General features: G+C 43.2%; 1 protein-coding gene across 1 annotated transcript in view; it reads left to right on the top strand.

The window, feature by feature from the left end:
- The first annotated feature begins 2,389 nt into the window (after nucleotides 1–2,389).
- The window catches only part of CNIH3 (cornichon family AMPA receptor auxiliary protein 3), a 48,763-nt gene continuing 28,229 nt past the window's right edge, over nucleotides 2,390–22,923 (top strand). The window contains exon 1 of the mRNA XM_009901213.2: nucleotides 2,390–2,653. Within this exon, the coding sequence (XP_009899515.1) occupies nucleotides 2,573–2,653 (81 nt within the window). The 5' untranslated portion in view covers nucleotides 2,390–2,572. The remainder of the gene's footprint in view (nucleotides 2,654–22,923) is intronic.

Below are 22,923 nucleotides of genomic sequence, written 5' to 3' on the forward strand. Positions count from 1 at the left end.
CCAAACAACAAACAAGATTTCTGTACCTCATTTACAGCTCTTTTCAAACTGAGCAGTTATGAATAAATCATTCATTTTCACAAGCATGCACTCAGCAGGATTTAAGATGCAAAAGAATTAAAAGGTCAGAGAGATACAATGTGCTTACTGCATCCCTGTATGATGCAATATTACTTCTTATTATTTACCATGTTCTGCCCTTCTGAATTAAAGCATAAAATCACATGTATGGTCTAGAGCAGCTCAGTTATAAAAGGCTATATCCATCAGCTTATTCCTGATTTGCTTATTAATCACTGGCCTTGACTCTTGATTCAAATCAGAACTCTTTCCTTCAGGATGTAAGTGAATATTATGTATTTAATAATATACCATCATTTTCAACAAAAAAATACATTGTAAACATTTAAAAAGAAAGCTTGATTTGAACTTGGCTTTGATCTCTTGTACCATGAAGTCTGACTTTTTACAAGTGACCACTGGCAAGTTTCTAAATAAATTTATTTTATTTTAATTATTTATTTAAAACATGAAATGAAAATAAATGAGAAGAAATTAAAAGATAGGAAAATAAATTAAATGAAAAGAAATTTCTCATTTTGTTACTGAACCCCCTTGCATCCATAAAAAGAATGAAAATGCTGTGAACTGGAAATCTTTTGAAGTTTTGTTTGGGTGTTTCAAATATATAGCTTTACAGATTCAGAGATCACATTGGGTTGGAGGGGGACCCTCAAAAGATCTTCTTGTCCACACCCCCTACAGTGAGCAGGGACACCTCCCACTAGATCAGGCTGCCTGGGGCCATGCTGAGTCTGATCTTTCATCCATGGTTTTCAGAATATTTTTAAATGGGACTTACTGGTGGTTCTGTGGTATTTTCTCCTGGAAACTTTTTGCTTACAAACCTGCTGTATTGTGTCAGCTGATGAGTTCCAAAGAGGTGGAAGAATTGATGGTAAATCCTACACAGATCACCTGCAGAAATAGCTAAGTCATGCCTGGAAACACTATGGATACTGTTAAAAACTGGTTAGGCCTTACCTTGAGTACTGTGTCCAATTCTGGACTCCTCAGTTTGGGAAAGATGTTGAGTTGCTGGAACGTGTTCAGAGAAGGGCGACAAAGCTGGGGAGGGGTTTGGAGCACAGCCCTATGAGGAGAGGCAGAGGGAGATGGGGTTTTTTATCCTGGAGAAGAGGAGGATCAGAGGAGACCTTATTGCTGTCTACAACTACCTGAAGGGAGGTTGTAGCCAGATGGTGGTTGGTCTCCCAGGTAACCAGCATCAGAACAAGAGGACACAGTCTCAAACTGCACCAGGGGAAGTTTAGGCTCAAGGTGAGGAGAAAGTTCTTCACAGAAAGAGTAATTGGCCATTGGAATGTGCTGCCCAAGGAGGTGGTGGAGTCACCATCCCTGGAGGTGTTCAAAAGGGATTTGGATGTGGCACTTGAAGCCATGGTTTAGTTGTCATGAGGTCTTGGGTGACAGGTGGGACTTGATGATCTTTGAGGTCTTTTCCAACCTTATTGAGTCTATGATTCTATAACAACAAGGTAAGAAGTCAAGGGCTTACCCTTCCTCCCTTCCTTTAAATACATTCTTCAGCAATTTGGATATTGCATAGACCTGAAAGCCATCAAGAGCACTCTCCAAGTTTGTGGCATGTCAGAAAAACTTACCTTTATTTATTCTGTAGTAAACAGACTGCTGTCCTGGTTGTGCTGGGACAGAACCACAGGCCAGCTATGGGTTGCACACCATTAGCAGTTCTGAGTCAGCCAGGACAGCCCATTCCAGCCCTAATCATTCTGCCACTCCAGGGTTGACACCTTTTTCATCTGATGCAAAAGGATGAGCTGATCCTAGTTTGCTGAACTACTCTATTCCAGTTCATTAGCTCCTAAGCGTGGTTTCTATCTCTGTCTCTGTCAGACGATGGCCACTCCAGCGCTGACCTCACTTCTCCAAGTGACACCCTGCCCCCAACTCGACCTTCTGCCAGCTGCTCTTCACTTCTCGGCGAAGCCGAGCAAGGCACATGGTCCCGGGCATGTAGTCACGTCCCACCAGGTTCTCTTAACCCTAAAGGAAAAAGATGAGTTCAGTCAGGAACAGGCTGCTGTGGCAGCAGGGCCCTACCGATGCCGCCGCGAAGCCCCTCGCTGAGGGGACCCGCCCCTCGGGGGCGCCCTGGCGACGGGGGCCGCCCACCGCCGCGCCTCAGCGGGGAGGGGAAAACGGCGGCAGAGGAGCCGGGCGGGCAACCCCAGACGCTGACGGCAGTTGTAGGAGTCGGTGCTGGCTCGGTGGAGCGAAAGCGAGCGGCGGTGTGGGGCGCGGCGGCCGGCCGGCCCCACTGCCTGCCTGCCTGCCTGCCTGCCTGTCTGTCCCGGCTCGCTGCCCCTGTGTGTGGCACTCCGTTCCCATGCCAGGGTGCTCGGGCACCTGGCCCCTTTCCCCGCTGTGATTTCGGGGAGTCGCGCGGTAGCCCGCCGGCACTGCCACCTCTCCTCACCCCTCCACCGCCACCGGGCGGCGGCGGGGGTCGCAGAGGGCACTCCCCACCATGGCCTTCACCTTCGCCGCCTTTTGCTACATGCTGTCGCTGGTCCTCTGCGCCGCCCTCATCTTCTTCGCCATCTGGCATGTGAGTACCCTAGCCCCTCCGCCGACCCTGGAGACCCTTAAAAACAGCCCTAGGGAAGGAGGGAGGGGGCGAGCGAGCGAGGTCGGTCGCTCGCCTCGCGTTGTGGCGGGAGCGGACAGGCTGAGGCGAGCAGCCCCGCACTCAGGAAGCTGAGGTGAAGCCCCCGCTGCCGGCGTCTGCCTCTGGTGTGGCAGCCCCGCACTGGCAGCCGTGCCAGGGCAGACGGACAGCGGCATGGAACCTCTGCGTGGGAAGCTGTATTTGTTAAGTTTTTGCCAGCTCAAAGACCAACAGCCGCCTGTTCGTTCGTTCTTCTGGGAAGAGCTTTGAGCCACAGCACTGCCCTGCCCCTGTGGAGACCTCCCTGGGCTCGTGGCTTTGTTTGAGCTCAAGGGTGGTCATGGCTCTGCCACTGACTCTGCTGAAACTGGAGGTCCTCGAGGTAAGAACGCTGCTCTTCTTGTCTGAGAATGTATCGTCGTGAGGGAGAAACCACTCCAGACTTGAAAGCACAGTTAGGCTGGTTTTCCTTCATTAATTACTACATTAATAACTTGAATAAAAGTCGGATTTTAATGTGAAACTTCATCCCTGTAATGCATCATGAACTGCATATTGGAGTACCACCCTTATTAAATCCCACTCCAAAGTGGTGGTGGCTCATTCTTTACTGTTCCCTGGGTGAATGTGGTAGGTGTGAGCATGTCACTTAGAAAGTGTTTGTTTCAGCATCACTGAAATTATTCTCATGGATAACTTGCAATTCCTTTAAACGATTGCATACTTTGAAATTACCAATGCTGTTTGTTCCCCAAATACCTTCATGCCATAAACATTCAGGATGGAACAGGAAAAAGCTGAAAAACAAGAGCAAGTGTCATGGTTTAGCACCAGACTTGGTAGATAATGGATGGATTCTATCTTTTCCAAGCAAAATGATGTTGTGGATACTTGGTGGAGTAAGACAAAATCCCCTTCTTTTGATTGACAAGCAATGGAGATACAGAATTTATTGAAACAAGAATAAAGCCACTAGCTTAGTTGTATGTAAGTGTATTAGAAGTATGAAAGAGATCACACTGTTGTGAGAATTCTTTGAAATGGAATTATTTGGAACAGGTCTCTTTTTTTTCCTTACAAATGAAACTCCAAAAGCATGATGGTGATGTCAAGTCCTGTAGTCATGTCACGTACTGAGAGGCTGAGAAAGGGCTCTAGCTGTCAACTCCTGCACTTCTCATCTCTGGAAAAAAATAAATAAATTAATAAAACCACAAGTAAAATCTAGGTGATTACTTATGTTTTCTTTGCTCCTCTTCACCACAACTTTAGGTCCCCAAAAGTGTGAACCCTACGGTTTCTTCAAAGGGTTGAGATTTAAAAGTGTATTCTGCTCTGAATCTTTTGCTGCAAATTGCACAGGTTTCTTCATTACCATCACAGTTTCCATGTGGTAGTGGGTTTTTTGTTTGTTGGAAGTCTGTTATCATGTAATTAGTCTTTTTTGACTGAAGTTGTGGATGTCTGAACACATGTAGTACTTCTAGCAAATCAGGCAAATCATTCTTCCACAAATCAGTGTAGTTATTGTAAATTTACTTAGTGGAATGTTTTCCAGTCTAGAAACTCATGGAGAGCAATCCTATTAGTTCTAGAGCTCCGTAAGAGGCAAGTGGGAAAGGGAAACCTTTTGTCAGCAGGCTTATATTTATGGTGCGTGGTTCCTGTACCTGTTGAAAAAAAACATCAAGGAGCTGAAACTGACAGTGGCTGGAAGTGCTGTTCTATTGTAACAGAGCTAGAATTGGTACCATCTTTTCTTATAAATAGATAAAAAAATCTATTAAAATACATGGTTAATGTCATGGAATAGCAGATTTAACACCCTGCCTGAATAAACTTTTTAAGCCTGCCCGGTACCCACATATACAAAATACAAGGATTTTTATTATCCTTCCTGTAAGGAACTAGGTTATAACAGCTCCTATTTCTTCTAAAATGCAGTCTAACATGTAGCTTATGTATTGAGTCATAGGAGTTTTTTACCTTAAACCTCTTGTTGTGAAAACCTTCCAAGAAACAAAACTCCTACTCCTTCCCTGTGACCTGATTTTTTTTCCCCCACTGTAATATACTTTTAAAGGACAGTAGATACATTTTTAAAGTACATTCTTATAAGGGAAGAGGAGGATTGAAATAATTATCTTTTCCTGTTAAAATGTTGTGTTTTTTTTTTAAGGTATTTTTACATTTTTGAAACCCACACTTGATTATTAAGACTAAGTTGTGAGGATCTCTTAACTTTAAAAGATTATGAGGTTCTTCAGCTGAATAAGAACTTATATTTTGTAAATTATTTTGAAGGACAAAAAAGAGCTATAGAACTATATGATAGAGGGATAAGCTGTATGGAGGACAAGCTGTAGAGGAGGGCCCAGGTGAACTTCATGAAGTTCAACAAGACCAAGTGCAGGGTCCTGCACCTGGATCAGATCTATCCTTGCTATCAATATGAGCTGAGGGATGAAGCAATAGAAGGCAGCCCTGCAGAAAAGGAGTTAGGAGTTCTGGTGGATAAGAAGCTGAACATAAGCCAGCAATGTACACTTGCAGCTCAGAAGGCAAATCACATCCTGGGCTACATCAAAAGAATTGTGGCTATCAGATTGAGAAGAGGTGGTTCTCCCACTTTGCTCTGGTAAGACCTCACCTGGAGTACTGCATCCAACTCTGGGAGCCCACAGCACAGGAAAGATGTGGACTTTGTGGAGTGTGTCCAAAGGAGGGCAATGAAGATGACTGGGGGCTGGAACACCTGTTCTACAGGGTCAGGCTGTGGGAGCTGGGACTCTTCAGTGTGGGGAAGAGAAGGCTGTGGGGAGACCTAATAGCAGCTCTCCAGTACCTGAATGCTGGAGAGGGACTATTTATAAAGGCCTGTAGTCCCTCTCCAGCCTTCCTGTAGGATGCCTTCAGGTATTAGAAGGCTGCTTGCATCATTTAAATGTTTTACACAAGGTATTCTCTCATCTGGACCTATGCAGCTGAGTGTGTTTCGTTGCAGTTGTGTGATACAGCTAACAGAATAATTAGGTCTACTGACTACATAATTTTGTGTTCTCAGCTAATCATGTTGTGAGCCCAAGGAGACAGTACATGGGCTTTTACTGATGATCACAGACACTTTGTTTTTCTATTCTCACCTCTTGTTCTTCTTTATAAACAGCTTTTTACTAATCAGTTTTACTCCCTTCCTAAATGAAGACTTAGCTTTAGCTTTCAGCTAACATTTAACTGAGCCATGTCAAGTCTGTTTGAACTCGTAACGAGATTATCACATTAATTTCTACTGTGGCTCCACTGAGTTGTGTCTGAAGTGAAGTGATTGAAGCTGACCAAATTGTGGTCTATTTGTCATCACTTAAAATGTGACATGCTTATGTGAAGTCCTGCAGCACAATGACTCTCCTCAAATACATAAGGTTTGGGTAAGCCAAGTCCTTCCCTTTTTTTATCTGCCTTTTTTTTTTATTTTTAAAGAAAGCTTTAAGAAAAGAGCTTTTCCAAGTGTTCTGTTTTATAATACCATAGTAAAACAATTTAGAAATTCCAAGAATATTGCTGTTTAAAAATATGTTAAAAAAAAAAAAAAAGGTAATTTCTGTAGTGGAGCTTCTCTTTTTATAACTCATGCCAGCATATCTTTAGATGTGTGCAACTGCTTCACAACCAGTAGTCCTTAAGGATTGCTAGAAAGTGTTAGGAGTATCATGCCAGTGAAAAAATTAATGATGCCAGGCTGAGAAGTTATACCACATTGAATGCATTTTGGAGTATTCTGATGTAATTATGAGTTCAAATGAATCTGCAAGCACCTCTCTGGCCTGATAAGAGTTGTGTATGCTGAAATTAGTGAGACTTACTGGAACCAAGCATAAGAATATGGATTTTCACCCCCCACCCCTTTCTTTTATGCTTCCCCTCCCCTTTTCTTCTGAAGTATTAATCCTGATAAACTACCCTGATATGACTTTGGATTGATCTAACAGATAAAAGTTCACAGGTCTATTTGAAGAGCGGGAGGCAGCAACTGAACAGATTCGCTGATTGCATTGGGTTGGAAGGGACCCTCAAAGATCATCTTGTCCTCCCTACTTGCAGTGAGAAGGGAAATCTCCAAATATGTCAGGTTGCTCAGGGCCACATCAAGTTTGACCTTGAACATCTCCAGGAGTGGCACCTCAACTACTTCCCTGGGTGACATGTTCCACTATTCTGCCACTCTCATTGTAAAGAACTTCTTCCTCACATCCAATCTAAATCTACCCTGCTCCAGTTTAAAACCATTGCCCCTTGTCCTATCGCTACAAGCCCTTCTAAACAGTCCTTCCTCAGCCTTCCTGACTGACTTTTAGTTTTAAATGAAAGCATCTTGTCCAGAGAAGGGCCACAAGGACCATTAGAGGGCTGGAACACCTCTCCTGTGAGGACAGACTGAGGGAGTTGGGGCTGTTCAGTCTGCAGAAGAGAAGGCTCTGAGGAGACCTCATTGTGGCCTTCCAGTATCTTAAGAGGGCCTACAAGAAAGCTGGTGAGGGACTGGTCAGGTAATAATAGGACATGGGGGAAATGGAACAAAACTGGAAATGGGTAGATTCAGACTGGATGTTAGAAAGAAGTTTTTCACCATTGAGGGTGGTGAGACACTGGCACAGGTTGCCCAGGGAGGTGGTAGAAGCCTCATCCCTGGAGGTTTTTAAGGGCAGGCTGGATGTGGCTGTGAGCAACCTGCTGTAGTGTGAGGTGTCCCTGCCCATAGCAGAGGGTTTGGAACTAGATGATCCTTGAGGTCCCTTCCAACCCTGACAATTCTATGATCTCTATGTGTGTGTGTGTAAACCACAGGGAAAGAAGATTTGGAACATATATTCTCCTTTTGGCTTTGTCTATTATGTTTTAACAGACAGCTTGAATTATCTATGCCTTGTTTTCTCATTTACTGTGTGTAGGTAACAGAAGTAAACTCCAAATACTTCATGTCATTTTATTTAACATCTGCCCCTAAAATGGTTTGGCTTTCTGACAGAATGTCTATGTACATAGAAGATGTTGCCACTTCAGTTATTTGTCACCATACTGTCCTGGAGGTGTGGGCTGTATTTTATTAGCAAGTTGTAGTGTAGATAAAAAAAGTCCAAAAGCTCTTCAAGAGTTATCACTGTGGAATTTGGTGAGTATGTGGTATCTGACTCACTTAGGCTTCCTCAGAAAATTTCTAGCCTGATTTGTGATAAATTGTACAACTTCAGATTAAAAGATACGTTAAAAGTACCCAAAAGAATCATTTAAAGTTTGGGTTCACAGCAAATTCAGTTGAGCAAAGCACTTCAGCCACATACTAGATGCTAGTCTATCAACATTCTCTGTGTATCAGTGACTTTATTAGTTCCTCTAACCTTGGCTTGGAGGGGTTTTGCCCAGGGAGGTGGTAGAAGCCCCATCCCTGGAGTTTTTTAAGGCCAGGCTGGATGTGGCTGTGAGCAACCTGATGTAGTGTGAGGTGTCCCTGCCCATGGCAGGGGGGTTGGAACTAGATGATCCTTGAAGTCCCTTCCAGCCCTAACAATTCTATGATAGCTATCTGTCTTACCTGAAAACCAGCAGAGAGCCACAAGCTCACTTGAACCTGTGCTCCCCTTTACTGAAGGCTGCCAATCATCTCAGTTTAACCTCTTTACAATACTTTAGGGCGTGTCTTGAAAGTAACTTCACAGATCTGTGGTTGGCCTTGAATTTTCTTTCAGATACTGACATTTCAGTGCTGTCCTTTAATGAGTCATTAATGCATTTCTCTGAGAATATTGGATAATTACATGATTAAAAATAACCCCAGATTAATGTTTGAACAGGAGCACAAATGCTGCTGCTGTGTGTTATACATATTTCTTGAAGACTTCTTTTTTTTTACATCTCTAAGCAGCTAAGCACATTGTCCCTGAAGGTTTCCTAGTCATGACAGTTAAAGGAATGAGTCTGATATTTCCACTCTTTAAAAGACAGAGCCCAACTAGATTGGTCTGGTTGTAACATTGCTTGACAGTTCCCTTACAACTTTTCTTTCAGAAGTTTGTCACATTAATGCTGGCAGGCAGATATTAGGCCAGGCAGCAAAGGCTGTGGAGCAAACTACATTATATGGATTGGAAAATAAGTATATTTCAGTTTAGTTACCTTGTCATGCTTAAAAATAATAATTAAAAATTGCATAGAGGTCTTTGGGGTCTACCACAGATTTAAATGCTGTGGAGAGATTAAATTGGATCTCTGTGTATGCTTGAACAGTCATAATGAGATTTATTTTGGAGAAAGATTTTAAATTGTGAGTGGTTGTCACTGGCTGCAGCTCCAGATGCTTCACAAGTCACCATGACTCCACTGTCTGTGTAAAAGCAATTATTCTGTGGAGACTTGTGCCTCCCACAAGTATGTTGTTTGTTTGTCACATATCCAATATATATTTTTTTTTTTTCCTGTTAAGATTAGCTGGCAAATCTACTTATGAAAGGGATTTTATATCCAGATTGGTAAATAGTGTATTTCTAGTGCATTTTTTTTTTACACTGCTGTGCTTGTTAATAAGCAAAGCAATGTGGCTGTCATAATTCATTAAAGTGTGAGTACAAGTCTTAGATGGCGTCTGGGGCATGAGATCATAGCTCTTGTTACATCTGTTTTATTCAGCCAATGCATACTACATTAACTCCCACTTTAAACATGGTATTCAACCCTCAGAGCTCTGGCTTAATTGAACCCCCCCAGTGCAGCAACATAAATATTCTTTATCCAAATATTTTGCAGAAAGAGTAAGAAGCTCAGCAGAGAATAAAAATCTTATGTATGCTAGACTTGTCTTTGACCCATTCCTTTCCCTCGGTGCCTTTGACATGCAGTTCATTTATCACTAGTGCTGGAGGTGACTCTACCAGGCAGTGAAACTAGGTCTCATTTAAGTCCTAAGTTGAGGATGCTGAAAAATTTAATCTTGTGGAGGTTGGTGGCTTGGAAAACATTTCTGTTTTCTGTAGAAACAAAGTCTCTCCCCCTTATGAAGCAGGTAAGAGCTATAATCATCTCCACTCTGCAGAGATAGTGGCTTAAAGTCACAGGACAGTGGTGAGCTGGTGGGGTAAAGGTAGAAGGATGTCAAATACCACTTCATTTACTAGATCAACTTCCAGGGTTTCACAGTGGGAAATTCCCATTAAAAAAAACCAAAACATAAATTCAGTTTGTGTCCATGATGCTGTGCAGAGAGCAAAATGCAGTTTTGATGACAGAATTGTTCCAGTGTTCCTTGATAGTAATTACAGGTTCTGAAATACCCAGTTCCTGTTAAAAGGTAGAATAAAAGATTTATAGATTAATTTTGATTGGAAGGGACCTAGGAAATAATCTAGCCAAATCTCCAATGTGGGCTTAATTTCAAAGGTAAGCCAGCTTGCTCAGGGCCTTTTCCAGATGATTTATGAACTTTTCAGGGGTGGAAAGTCCACAGCCTGCCTTGGAACCTGTTCCAGTACTTTCCTTGTCTCACTGCACACTGATTATCTTACACCCAGCTGGATTTCTGTGGGCGCAGCTTCTGACTTTTATTTCTTGTCCTCCTGGTGTACTCCTCTGAGAAAAGCATTGTGCTCACTTCTGCCTACCTGACCTCAGGAAAGTGAATGTAGTGATTAGATCCCATCATAGCCAAACCAGCTTCTCTAAGTCTCCTTGTGTGCTTCATGCTCCAAACTTCTACTACACACCAGAATGGAGAGGTCCTTTCCTGCTGGATTGGTTGCTCCCAGGTTGTAGTGTTGCCTGTGGATAGGCTATTCCCAAGTGCAAGACTTTGTCTTGGTTGACTGTCATGAGACTTGATGGCTGACTACTCCAACTTGTCAAGACTGCTCTTCATGGCAGCTGTGCCCACCAATATGTCTCAGCTGATCTCCCCAGTCCGGTGTCATCTACAAACTTGCCACATCTGTCTCATCTTCCAAATTATTGATGAAAATGTCAGCTTGCACCAGTATCAGTACCTGAGGAGCTTGACTTCTAACTGGGCATCAGTCAGACTTCAAGCCAGTGACCACTACTGTTGTAGTTTGAGCTGGGTGCCCCCCTGGTGCATTCACTTCCTGTGTCCAGAAGTCCAGCCCAGAGGGATGGACACAGGAAATTGTGTATTTCCTACCATAATTCTTTGCACCACTATAAGATCCAGTGCGGAGTCTGGCACTTCCTCTTTCCTTCCCTCTCCGAGACTTGGTAACTGGGGGAGAGATCTCCCGGCCATGGGCCTGATTAGGCCCAAGGCCACAGGGGGACGGGCAGTCTCAGGCCTGGCCAGCTGAGACTAGCCCAGCAGAGGGAGGGGGAAGAAGGAGCCCTGGGGGTTTTGCATGCACCCTCAGGTGGGGATGGGATCTTTCTTTGTCACTGTGCTTTGGGTTTTGTGTAACATTCACTGCTTTCTATTTAAACTTTCATCACTTTTGCAATCCGTTTGCCTGAGTCGTTATTTCTGCCTGTGGTGGGGAGGGGACCTGCCCCAACCCATTACAACTACCCTTTCAGTATGATGGTACAGGGAGTTTTTCACCTCGCAGCCTGCTCATTTTGACCCCCTAGTTTGAGTACAAAACTTTTCTGCTGGGACACAGCATCCTGCTCAGTCTTATGCTGTGTGCCCAGGAAAATTCAGAGGAACATCAATGCACTTTGTGAAGGCAGGACAAAAGTCTATTTTTCTCCACTAACCATTGAAAAAGTGTTACTATATAAAGCAAGGTTTTATTTTGGGAATGACATTGTGAAAAGTTACATTAGAAGGCAGTGAAAAATCACAAAACATTTACAAAGAAAGTAGGTTTTCTCAGCAAGGTACTGCAGAGGTGCAGAACTTTCAGCTCCAGTTTTGACACTGGGAGCACATGAAGCAGAACATGAGAGAGATGAAGAAGTAGTGCTTTCATTGAGTTGTCCTATAGTACGCTGCTTGCAACTCTTCACCAACCCAGTAGGTCCTGAAAAACCTTTGAGCTGGTTTTGGATCCTTTTGTACTGCTATGCTTTTGTGGGCCATGTCATGGTGAGGGAATTTTTAGGATGTCAGGTAGTGATAGGACTAGGGGGAGTGGAGCAAAACTAGAAGTGGGTAGATTCAGATTGGATGTTAGGAAGAAGTTTTTCCCCATGAGGGTAGTGAGATGCTGGAACAGGTTGCTAGATGCTAGTCTATCAACATTCTCTGTGTATCAGTGACTTTATTAGTTCCTCTAACCTTGGCTTGGAGGGGGTTTTGCCCAGGGAGGTGGTAGAAGCCTCATCCCTGGAGATTTTTAAGGGCAAGCTGGATGTGGCTGTGAGCAATCTGATCTAGTGTGAGGTGTCCCTGCCCATGGCAGGGGGGTTGGAACTAGATGATCCTTGAGGTCCTTTCCAACCCTGACAATTCCGAGTTTCTATGACCTGCCCTATATGATCCTGCTTTGGATGGGGAGTTGGACTCTGTGATCTCTGGAGGTCATTTCCAACTCTTACCATTCTGTGATTCTATTCTGCCATGTCCTTTGTGCATCAAGGCCTCATTGCTTTGGGGACTGAGCAGGTGTGGAGGCAGCCCTGGTGGTGTGAGGGGCAGTCTGTTGTTAAATGGTGAAAATGACAAAGTTATAATCCTTGCAATTCTTTGATAACAGATACTGTGCAAATGCAGGCTTTGTTGATAGCTTTGCCTTTTTTTTTTTTAATGGAATGACTTTTGATTATTTTTTTTTTTAATGCATTTAAATGCCAACATCTTCATGCTGTGAGTCACTGTTTCAAGTGTTTGATCGTTTAGTCAATCTTCTGTTGCATGATGATTTTATTGTGTTATGAGTTCTGGCTACATAGCTCACATTGTATCACCATCTCAGCAGAAATTGCCTTGTACTTTCACAGAATGGGCATTTATAAGCAAGCATAATGAAGGCTTCACTGAGATCAGTTTCATTGCATGTGCTTCAGAGTTGTTCTTCCCTCAGCATTACATAAACACTATTAGCAGATCCTTTAGAAATTTGATCTGCTGACCATTCAAGTGGCAGGCTTGTTTGGAGTTATGCTGCACTGTATCTTAATCATGCTCTTGTCATTAAACCTAAGAGTTTCATAAGAACATAGAAGAATGTATGAGGATGGTTTTTTGGGGCTGCTGTTACTTTACTTTCAATGTTTTAGCATTGTTACTGGCCCTCTATATCCCTTCCACTTGCCCTGTTCCTGCAAGCACAGCTGTATTGCTGCTGTATTGCTTCACCTTGCCTCTGCAAACACAGCTGTGTGGCTGATGGCTACTTCATGTATGGGAAGCTTGTGAGTTCAAGCCTGCAGTGGGCACTATTGTCCTCCCTACTCTAGTCATGGGGTCTGTGGTGACAGGTTGGACTCGATGATCTTTGAGGTCTCTTCCAACCTTGGTAATACTGAATACTGTATTTGTGTGTCTTGGCCAGGGGGTTCTTTTCTTCAAGTTCTGCCTGGCCTTTTTTGGGGAAAGAAAGACAGAAATCTGGGGAAGATCTTCACAGAATTGCAGAATGCCAGGTCAGGAGGGACCACAACGACCATCTGCTCCAACATTTGTAGGTAGTAATGTAGTTGAAATGAAATGGCCCAGCACCCTGTCCAGCTGAGTCTTAAAACTGTCCCCAGATGTAGGGGAAACTATACTGCCCTTGGGAGATGCTTCTATTGTTTAACTGTTCTCATGGTGAAAAAATTCCTTCTGGAGTCTAATTGGAATCTCCCCAGGAATAACTTGTACCTATTGTCCCTTGTCTTTTCCATGTGAGTCTTTGAAAAGGCCATTTCTGCCTGTGTTAGAAAAGCCACTGCCTCTTACTGGCCCAGCTGGACTTGTGCTATGGTACTGGGGAGGCAGGAAACAGATTTGGCAGCATTTCCGCCTGTCACCCCATAGCTGGCTCCTTTCTGAGACAGAATTGGTAGGGGCCCACAGAACTAATGGGGAATGAAGGTGGTGTGGAAAGGGAGAGAAATGGGACTGTGGGAGGGAGGAATTCAGGGAGAAAGGTGTGAAGGAAAGAGCAAATGAGAAAGCAATTAAAAAAATATATGTGAGTAAGGGACTAACAAGGGAAGATTGAGAACACAGAATTCTTATTTGGGAGGCAATTATTTGAGAAGAGAAGGCTGCCTGAATCCAGAAGATATGGTTGACTTCAGGTGGTGAGCATTTTTGGACAGCCTGTGTGATGAGTTCTGTGTGTGGGTATGGTGTAATACTGTGACAAGCTTGAACAGGTTTTTTTTAGTGACAGAACCCAGATGCTGTTGTGTATTTCCTGGATTTTGATGATTGTGCTCTAATCACAATTCCTGCTGGTAGGAATGGAGAACAGACAGGGGGGGAAGGAAGCAGCAGCAGCAATGTGAAACCTGTGAGAAAATAAGAGAGGAGTGTGTGTGGGGGGAAAGGAAGGTGATGCTTCTCCAAAGCATGTATCAGTGCAGCAGAAACTAAAAATGTCAAAGAAATAACATAACAATATGTAGGAACCTTTGAAAACTCAGGAATAAATTGTGGTGTGGTGATGAGATTGGAAACTTGCTTAGACAGCACTAGCCAACTGGCCAATCTTCTGATTTTTCATGGCTTATTGATGCTTGACTTCTGTCTTATTGATACTGAAAAAAAACCCCTTCTCTTTTGATCTCATTCTCTTACCTCCTCCTTTAGAGCAAATATTTTTACTAGTTGTATCTATTCTGGCACATTTTCCCATCTGTTGACTACACTTTCCCTGAGTTTGTTCACCAGAAATATACTGTTTATTCCTAGCTTTGGGATTATCAGCTTGGTGGTGTTAACTAATCATCATTAAAAGGAAGTGTTTCAGTTCATTGTGAGAATAATTGATGAAGATGGAACTTTTTGTGGCTTTAACGTGTCTGCATCTTTCTCCTCACATATCCCTCATACTGCAGGTTTGATGAGAACGCAAAGAAGTGTTGCATGAGAGCACATTGCATTTAAGGTGGGATGAATTAGAAAAGATTTGTGGTTTTGAGGAAGAACAAGGACAGAAGAATGCACTTGCTCACATCTATATGTAGCTGGTTACACTGCCTCCAGCCAGAATTAACCTGCTGCTGGTCCAATGTGACCAAGCTACCATGCTTTCTCCTATCCTCCACATCAGGTCAGCCCTTTGTCATGCCTAGTTTGTCCTGAGTTTGATGGGGAAGAAGCTGGGTAGTGAAGAACAATGGCCTGTATAAGTAGATGTACAACCCATAACAATGTATCTGTGATTTAAAGAAACATCCTACTTGTTTAGTTTCTTACTAAGCTTTCTTAGTTGGAGTTTAGTATAACGAGAAGCAAGCGCAAACAGTGCTTTCTCTTGCACTGAAAGCAGAGTTCCCTACCTTCTCCTGGGCATGTATAGAAAATAATGCTGTTTTCTTCTCACCCTGGGTAGTTGAGAGGTCTGCAAACCAGTTCATCTGCACTAGTCATTACCTGAATCAGAGCCACAGATCTGAGGTCAACACCTCAGCTGTAAAGTTTGGATCCAAACTCTCATAATTTGCTCTTGGCCCATTGAAAAGATAAGATTAAGGGTGAAGATTTGGCTGTCATACAGCTGCTTGCTCAGATGTGGTCTTTGTTTGCATCCTTTCCAGGAGAGAAGAAAAAAATCTTGAGTAAGATTCTGTATGACCTTGCTAGGATGCCCTTTCTCAGCTTTCTGAATCCACTGTGACAGACTGTTTGCTTTTCCAGACAGTCCTGACTATCAGATCTGGTTGGTACCTAACTAACAAGCGATGGCATTCCTGTTGCAACATGTCAATTTGTTGTCTCTGGTGCTCTGTGAGAAACTGCTCATGTGTCCTTGGTGCTGAACTGAAGAAGGCAGAAGCAGTTAGATACTGAGATGTCTAAAAGTTTTTTTTTGTCTTGTTATCTGAATTGGAAAATCTGTTTGAGAAAGAATCCACATGAAAAAACTCCATTGCATGTAGGAGGAGGAGACCATATGCGGGGCAGAATATTGGCAGCATGTTTGTGTCAAAAGTATAAGGAGTGTGGGAGATTTATACTTAGTTGTTATGGCTGCAGAGGTTCAACCTGTATATCCCATAGCCTGTAAAGGTGTATAATTTTAGGCCTTTGGGGCTGGTGGGAAACATTGTCAGACGAAAAAATGTATTGGGTTGGAAGGGACCCTCAAAAGTCATCATGTCCAACCTCCCTGCAGTGAGTAGGGACATTTCCAACAGGATCAGGTTGCTCAGGGCCACATTAAGTTTTGACCTTGAATGTCTCCAGGGACAGGACCTCAACGACATCCTTGGGCAACCTGTTCCAGTGTCCCACCACTGTCATTGTAAAGAACTTGCTCCTTAAGTCCAACTTAAATCTCTACCCTGCTCTAGTTTAAAACCACTGACATTCGTCCTATCACTACAGGGCTTTCTAAACAGTCCTTCCCCAGCCTTCCTGTAGGTCCCCTTTGGATATTGAAATGCTGCTGTAAGGTCTCTTTGGAGCCTTCTCTTCTCCAGGCTGAACAGCCCCAACTCTCACAGCCTGGCCCCACAGGGGAGGTGCTCCATCCCTCTGATCATCTTTGTGGCCCTCCTCTGGACCTGCTCCATCAGGGCCATATCCTTCTTGTGTTGGGGGTCCCAGAGCTGAAGTCAGTACTTTGTAAGATTTTATTGGTTCAGGAGGGAAGCCTGGCAGTCTGGATTTACCTTAACATTTCTTCTCTGCCTAAGGCTGTAGGGAGCAAAACTATTAGCCTGTTTAGAAAGAGGCTCTGTAGAGTTCTATCAGCATCATCCCTCCTGCACAGCTTGCTTGTCTCCCTTCTCCTTATGAACTGCAGTTTTTAAGTGCACAGCTGATTTCTGCCTCCTTGGATTTCAACTGGCCAAGGCTAGAAGGCAATGAGTGGGTATGAAGTTTTGGTTACAAGCAAAGGTAATCTCTGAACTCTGTATTGGAGAATAGATGTAGCATTGGTCTCTCCTGAAGGAGACAGTTGACATAAGCTGGAAGAGGGGAGATTTAGAATGGATATTAGGAAGAAATTCCTTAGAGTGAGGGTGGTGAGACACTGGAATAGGTTGCCCAGGGATATTGTGGACGTCCCCTCCATGGAAGCGATCAATGCCAGGCTGGACAGGCCTTGAGCAATCTGGTCTAGCAGAAAATGTCCCTGCCCATGGCAGGGGGATTTGAACTAGATCATAGAGTCATGGAACAGCCTAGGATGGAAAGGACCTTCAAGATCATCCACTCCAACCTCCCTGCCATGGGCAGGGACACCTCTCAACTAGACTCAGCTGCTCAAGTCCTCATCCAAAATGGCCTTGAACACCCCCAGGGAAGAGGCATCCACATTTCTGAGCAACCTATTCCAGAGCCTTGCCACCCTTGTACTGAAGAACTTCTTCCTAAGATCTATTCTAAACCTCCTCTCCTTCAGCTTAAAACCATTCTCCCTTGTATTGTTGCTAGACACCCTTATGAAAAGTCCCTCTTCAGCCTTCCTGTAGACTCCCTTCAGGTATTGGAAAGCAGCTGTAAGGTCTGCCTAGAATATTCTCTTCTCTAGGCTGAACAACCCCATCTCCCTCAGCCTGTCCTCACAGCAGAGGTGTTCCAGCCCTTAGGTCATCTTCGTGGCCTTCCTCTGGACTCCCTTCAAGAGTTCCCTGTCCTCCTTATACGCAGGACACCAGAACTGGACACAGTGTCTTTTAAGGTCCAACCCCAACTATTCTATGATTCCCAGTTTCAGGATAACTGGGGCACATATTTCAGTGTCTGTGGTGAGCAAACGAAATCTGTGTCCAGAGTCCTGTTGTTAACCAATAAAACTGTTTCTCCTTGTTAGATGGATGAGATTGTTTTTAAAAGCCCATTTCATAGCAATTGTAGAAATCTGCAGATAGATGCTTGTCAAATCAGCCTTCTGGGAGCACTGTGTTTGCAACAGAATTTTGCAGCTTCTGGGGATTTTTAGTGGTATTTTCAAAACTAGTAATAACAATAAGTGAATTCTTTTCATTCAGAAACCAGGTTGCTGTTTCAAATTGTTGTCTGCAGTGCTGCAATAATAACCAGTAACTCATGAAGATAGTAACTTTCTATTCAAAGCACTCAAAGCTCAGTAGAGTCATAGAATTATGGGGGTTGGAAAGGGCTTGTGAAGATTGTAGAGTCCACCCCCCCAACTGTCAACTTAAGACCACCATGGCCATTAAACCCTGTCCCAAAGTGCCTTGTCCACGTGTTTCTTGAACACCTCCAGGGATGGGGACTCCACCACCTCCCTGGGCAGCCTCTTCCAATGCCTGACCACTCTATCACTGAAGAAATTATTTGTAATGTCCAATCTAAACCTCCCTTGGCACAATTTCAGGCCACATCCTCTTGTTCCATCACCTGATACTAGAGAGAAGAGGCCAAGACCAGCCCCCACCTCACTACAACCTCCTTTCAGGTATTTATCATGAAAACCACCAAGACTTGAGTCTTTGTGTGTTAGATGATGTTCAATGAAAGGATATAGACAAGGAATAGAATATGACAAAAAGGATCAAATTCTCTGGCTTTTGAGGCAGGTTGCCCATCCATTAATCCAATTTTGAGTAATCTTCCTAAGCGCTGTCACTCTAATAGAGGAGAGAAGAACTCTTCACACTAATAGAGCGTCAGGAGGAGTGATTTCCACTAGGATTATACTTGACAGTGCAAAGATCACTTGCAATTTATTTTGCTCTATGCCCCATTCTTGCTTTGTTGATTATTTAACTGCACCTTCTAGAGGGATTTAAGCCTCATTTTAACTATAATTAGGATGCAGTTGTGTCCCAGTATGGGAACTTGAATTACCAGGCAGGTTTGCAGCTGAGATATGGAGAAGGGCAGAGAACTAAGTTACATGAAATCACATTGAGACATTGACTGGCTGTGGTGGGTTGGAATTTCCCCCCCAACATGTGTTGATTTTGGATGGGATAGAGTTAATTTGCTTCACAGTAGGGGCTGTGTTTTGGATTTGTGCTGAAAACAGGGCTAACAACACAGAGATGTGTAGTTACTGCTGAGCAGTGCTCACACAGAGTCAAAGACTTCCCTGCCCCACCAGCAAGCAGGTTTACACGGTGTGAGGGGAAACAGCTGGGGCATCTGACCCCAACTGACCAAAGGGATACCTCTTTGCTATATGACATCATGCTCAGCATATAAAGCTGGGGAAGAAGGAAGAGGGCAATGGCTTTTGGCTTCCCAGGTTATGCATGTTAGAGCCCTACTCTCCTGGAGATGACTGAACATCTGCCTGCTGGTGGGAAGTGTGAATGAATTCCTTGTTTTGTTTTGCTTGCATGCACAGCTTTTGCTTTACCTATTAAACTGTCTTTATTTCAACCCATGAGTTTTTCTCACTCTTCTGATTCTCTCCCCCGTCCCACTAGGGGGGTGTGAGCGAGTGGCAGTGTGGTGCTTAGCTGCCAGCTGCGGTTACACCACAACAACCCATCTGGCTAATGGGGAGGTGGTGTTACAAATATCAGAGCTCTTGCTGGGTTTCTGAGCTAAGCAGTTAAAAACAGTCAAACAAAGGGGCTGGGGAAGGAACAATTGTCAAGTATAGGCTTAAAGGTCTATTCTTATACACTAACATGTAACATGGAGTTGGGTAATTCCCCTGTTTGGATAATATATCCATGTAAAATTACAACATTATAATGTGTAAGCTGAATGATGGCTTCTTGTCTTTCTGACTTTAAACACATGACTGAAAAAAGTGCTAAACTCACACATTTTGCAGTATTCTACTTGCCACAAGGAGACAGAGGTAGTGCATCAGTTGTGCATGCCACTGGGAGCTTCTGAAAGCTTGGGATGTGTATTAGGCAGGCAGTATTTATTAACTCTGTTGGCAGGTTCTTTATCTGAAGTACAAGCCCCTACAATATTTGTGGGTGCTTCAGCTCTGGAGCACTCAATATATGAAGGACATGGACCTGATGGATTGGGTCCAGAGGAGGGCCATGAAAATGATCAGGGGGTTAGAGTTCTTTTGGTGCTCAGTCCCTGCTTAGACTGACAAGGTGAGAGTGTGGTGTCCTCTGCCAGGTGAAGCCTGAGACAGGAACCTCGTTTCTCCATTTTTTTCATTTCTCCATCACTCATGATTGTGCTGCCAGATTATCCATAGCCCTTCTGATATGTTCATAATGATCTTCCATCTCCCTGAAGTTGAAAGTGAAGGGTTAATAACAGAGGGATAATTTGATGTAGGTAATTTATGTATAAAGACTCCTAAAGACATTTGGCATGCAAAGAAGGTTTTTAAGCTTTTCAAAAAAGCAGATTAGTGTGAGTGCAGAGGAGGGCAAGGAAGCTGGGGAAGGGCCTGGAGAATAAATCTGATAATGAGCAACTGAAGGAGCTGGGGCTGGTTAGTTTGAAGGGGAGGCTGAGGGGAGACCTTATTGCTCTCTACAATGACCTGAAAGGTCGTTGTGGAGAGGTTGGTCTGGTCTCTTCTCACAGATAATTAGCAATAGAACAAGAGGGAATGGCCTCAAACTGCAGCTGGGCAGGTTTAGACTAGACAGTGGGAAAAAATGTTCATAGCAAGAGTGGTCAGACATTGGAATGGACTGCCCAGGGAGGTGGTTGAGTCACCAACTCTGGATGTGTTTAAAAGTTGTTTAGATGTGGTTCTTGGAGACATGGTTTAAGGGTGAACTTTGTAGAGTAGGGTTAACTGTTGGGCTTGATGATCCCAAGGGACTTTTCCAACCTGAGTGATTGATTCTATGATCTAATTTCTATTGGCAAGTCTCAATAAAAAAAAGCTCCAGGCACTCAAGAGTTAATCCACTGCTTTTTGGGGGGAGGGAAGGGGAGGGGAAAGGAAATAGAGATTTAGTGCCAGCATTGTTTAGCTCTGTTATTAAGTCACACATAAGGACTGTAATGCATCAGGTTTGTGTGGGTTTGTGGGAATGTCAATTAACATGAGCTGGGCTGGAGTTCCTGCTGAACGTAAGAGAAGTGGTTTTGGAGTCATACCTTTTTTGATGCAAGTTTCCACTAAGTAAAACTTTTTCTCATTTTACTAAGTAGCTGTAGTAATGAAATGGTCTTGGCAATGCTGTATATGGTCTGTGTTCTCTCTGAACAAATTGAAAAGTTAGGAGAAGGCTCCCAACTTTCACAGCAGGTTTCATGCTGTGTTCCAAATGGAGCAGTGAGAAGAGGAATCATATGCCTCCTCTCTCTGCTTTAAAAATAAGCTTGCTGTATTTACCACTTGGATCTTCTGATGTGGTGTCTGCAGAAAGTGGGGGCTGAAGCTGACAGCCCAGGAAGTCCCCTCCAGTTCTATTTCCTGCATTCTGTTTCACCGATTAAGAGACAATAAATGAATAACGTTTACTGGTGTTCCTGTTTTGTTCTAGGACAAAGAAGAGATACTTTGATCTACAAAGCAAGGGATAATAAATGCATAAAAGAAGCAAACAAAACATAAATAAATAAATAAACATTGAACTTCATCATATAATCAGATTTTCCTAAAAGCAAAGATGGAGGCAAATTTTGCCTTTTTTGTCTTAAAAGAAACGGAGGGGGAAATAGAGTGGATTCCTCTGTAAGGCTTTCCAAAGTTATGGAAATCTTGCAAATATTTGTTCCTCTGACTTAGAACACTTATTATCTGAAAAACTGTGGTATGTGCACCCTTCTTAATAAAAATGAAGGTCTGATTGCTCATGCTACTTAACAAAATGTGACTCTGCAAGACCGTTGGGAGTTATTCTTTCTGCTTGAAATAGGAGGTTAAAATAAACCTTGAAAGTTTGTATCTTGGTCAGACTGTAGCTTAAGTTTTAGTTTCTGCTGCCTTAAATCCTCCAGCACTGCAGTTTCAATGTGTATTTCTTAATTTCCTTCTCTTAACTGTTTGTATAGTACTTTCATTAATGATTATAAGAGCAGCTGTATGGCCCCCAAGACTCTTGGGGAAGTAAATGTCAGTGAATCCATACCATAACATGTTTTGCATCCCTGGTAAATTGAAGTAGTTTGTTTTAATATTTATTTGATTATTATTGCTATTATTTATTATTAATTTTTGAGGTATTTTTACAGCCCCAAAAGACAGTCATTAGGGGCATGAGTGAGAACTTCTAACATTGCACAGCTACAGCATTCTAAAGTCAGTACTCTTCAGTATCTAGTTCACAGAAATCCTGAATTCAATCTAGTTGATTATAACCTTAATGAATAATGTTGTGCTCTTTTAGTGAGTCATACTCTGAACTTGTGAACCTGAACATGGAGCAGAAAGCTTGCCAGAAAACCCTCATGAGCTGAGTACAGATCCATACTAGATAACAGACCACTAGTGTTAAGAACATGAGTGAGCAGAATCATAAATTCTTATCTTACTAAGTATGAAATATGAATATTAAAATTCCCCCTTTTAAAGTGACAATCAGAGTGTTAAAGTGATCTGCAGATTTTCTGAAGAGTTTGAGAGTTAAGCCCAAGACTTAGAATGAAGATCATTTTTCAGCTTCCTGCCAGCATATACTATGATGCTGTGCAGCACTGGCTCCATGTCCAGCCCATTTCATTTCTTGTGAATTAACTTGGTCAGTAACAGCTTATTTTGTCCTCTGTTCTCAAGACAAAGTGAAGGGTATCTGGGAACTACTCTTCTGCTGCATGTCTACCTAGCTGCAGGTAGGTAGACATGAATCAGCTGGTAACCTCTCTGTATAAAAAGAAATGCAAATGCAGCCTAAAGGCTTTGTGTGTATTCGTAGCTATGAGCCTGCATCCTCTCCATGAAGTTAATTTGCTATTCAAGAAGTAATTATAGAATGTTTATAAAGTGCATGTGCATGCACTCTGGATGTTCTCCCATCTCTTCCTTTTTTTTTGAGGGGCTGCAGGTAGATGGAGCATAGCAGCAGGCTGTGTTTTATGCCTTAGAAGTTAATCACAAGATCACAGAATGTTAGGAGTTGGAAGGAACCTTGAAAGATTATCCAGTCCAACTCCCCTGCCAGAGCAGGATCACCTGGAGTAGGTCACACAGGAACACATCCAGGCGCATTTTGAATACCTCCAGTGAGAGAGACTCCACAACCTCTTTGGGAAGCCTGTTCTG

The sequence above is a fragment of the Dryobates pubescens genome, chromosome 2 (assembly GCF_014839835.1).
Source record: "Dryobates pubescens isolate bDryPub1 chromosome 2, bDryPub1.pri, whole genome shotgun sequence".
Lineage (NCBI taxonomy): Eukaryota > Metazoa > Chordata > Aves > Piciformes > Picidae > Dryobates > Dryobates pubescens.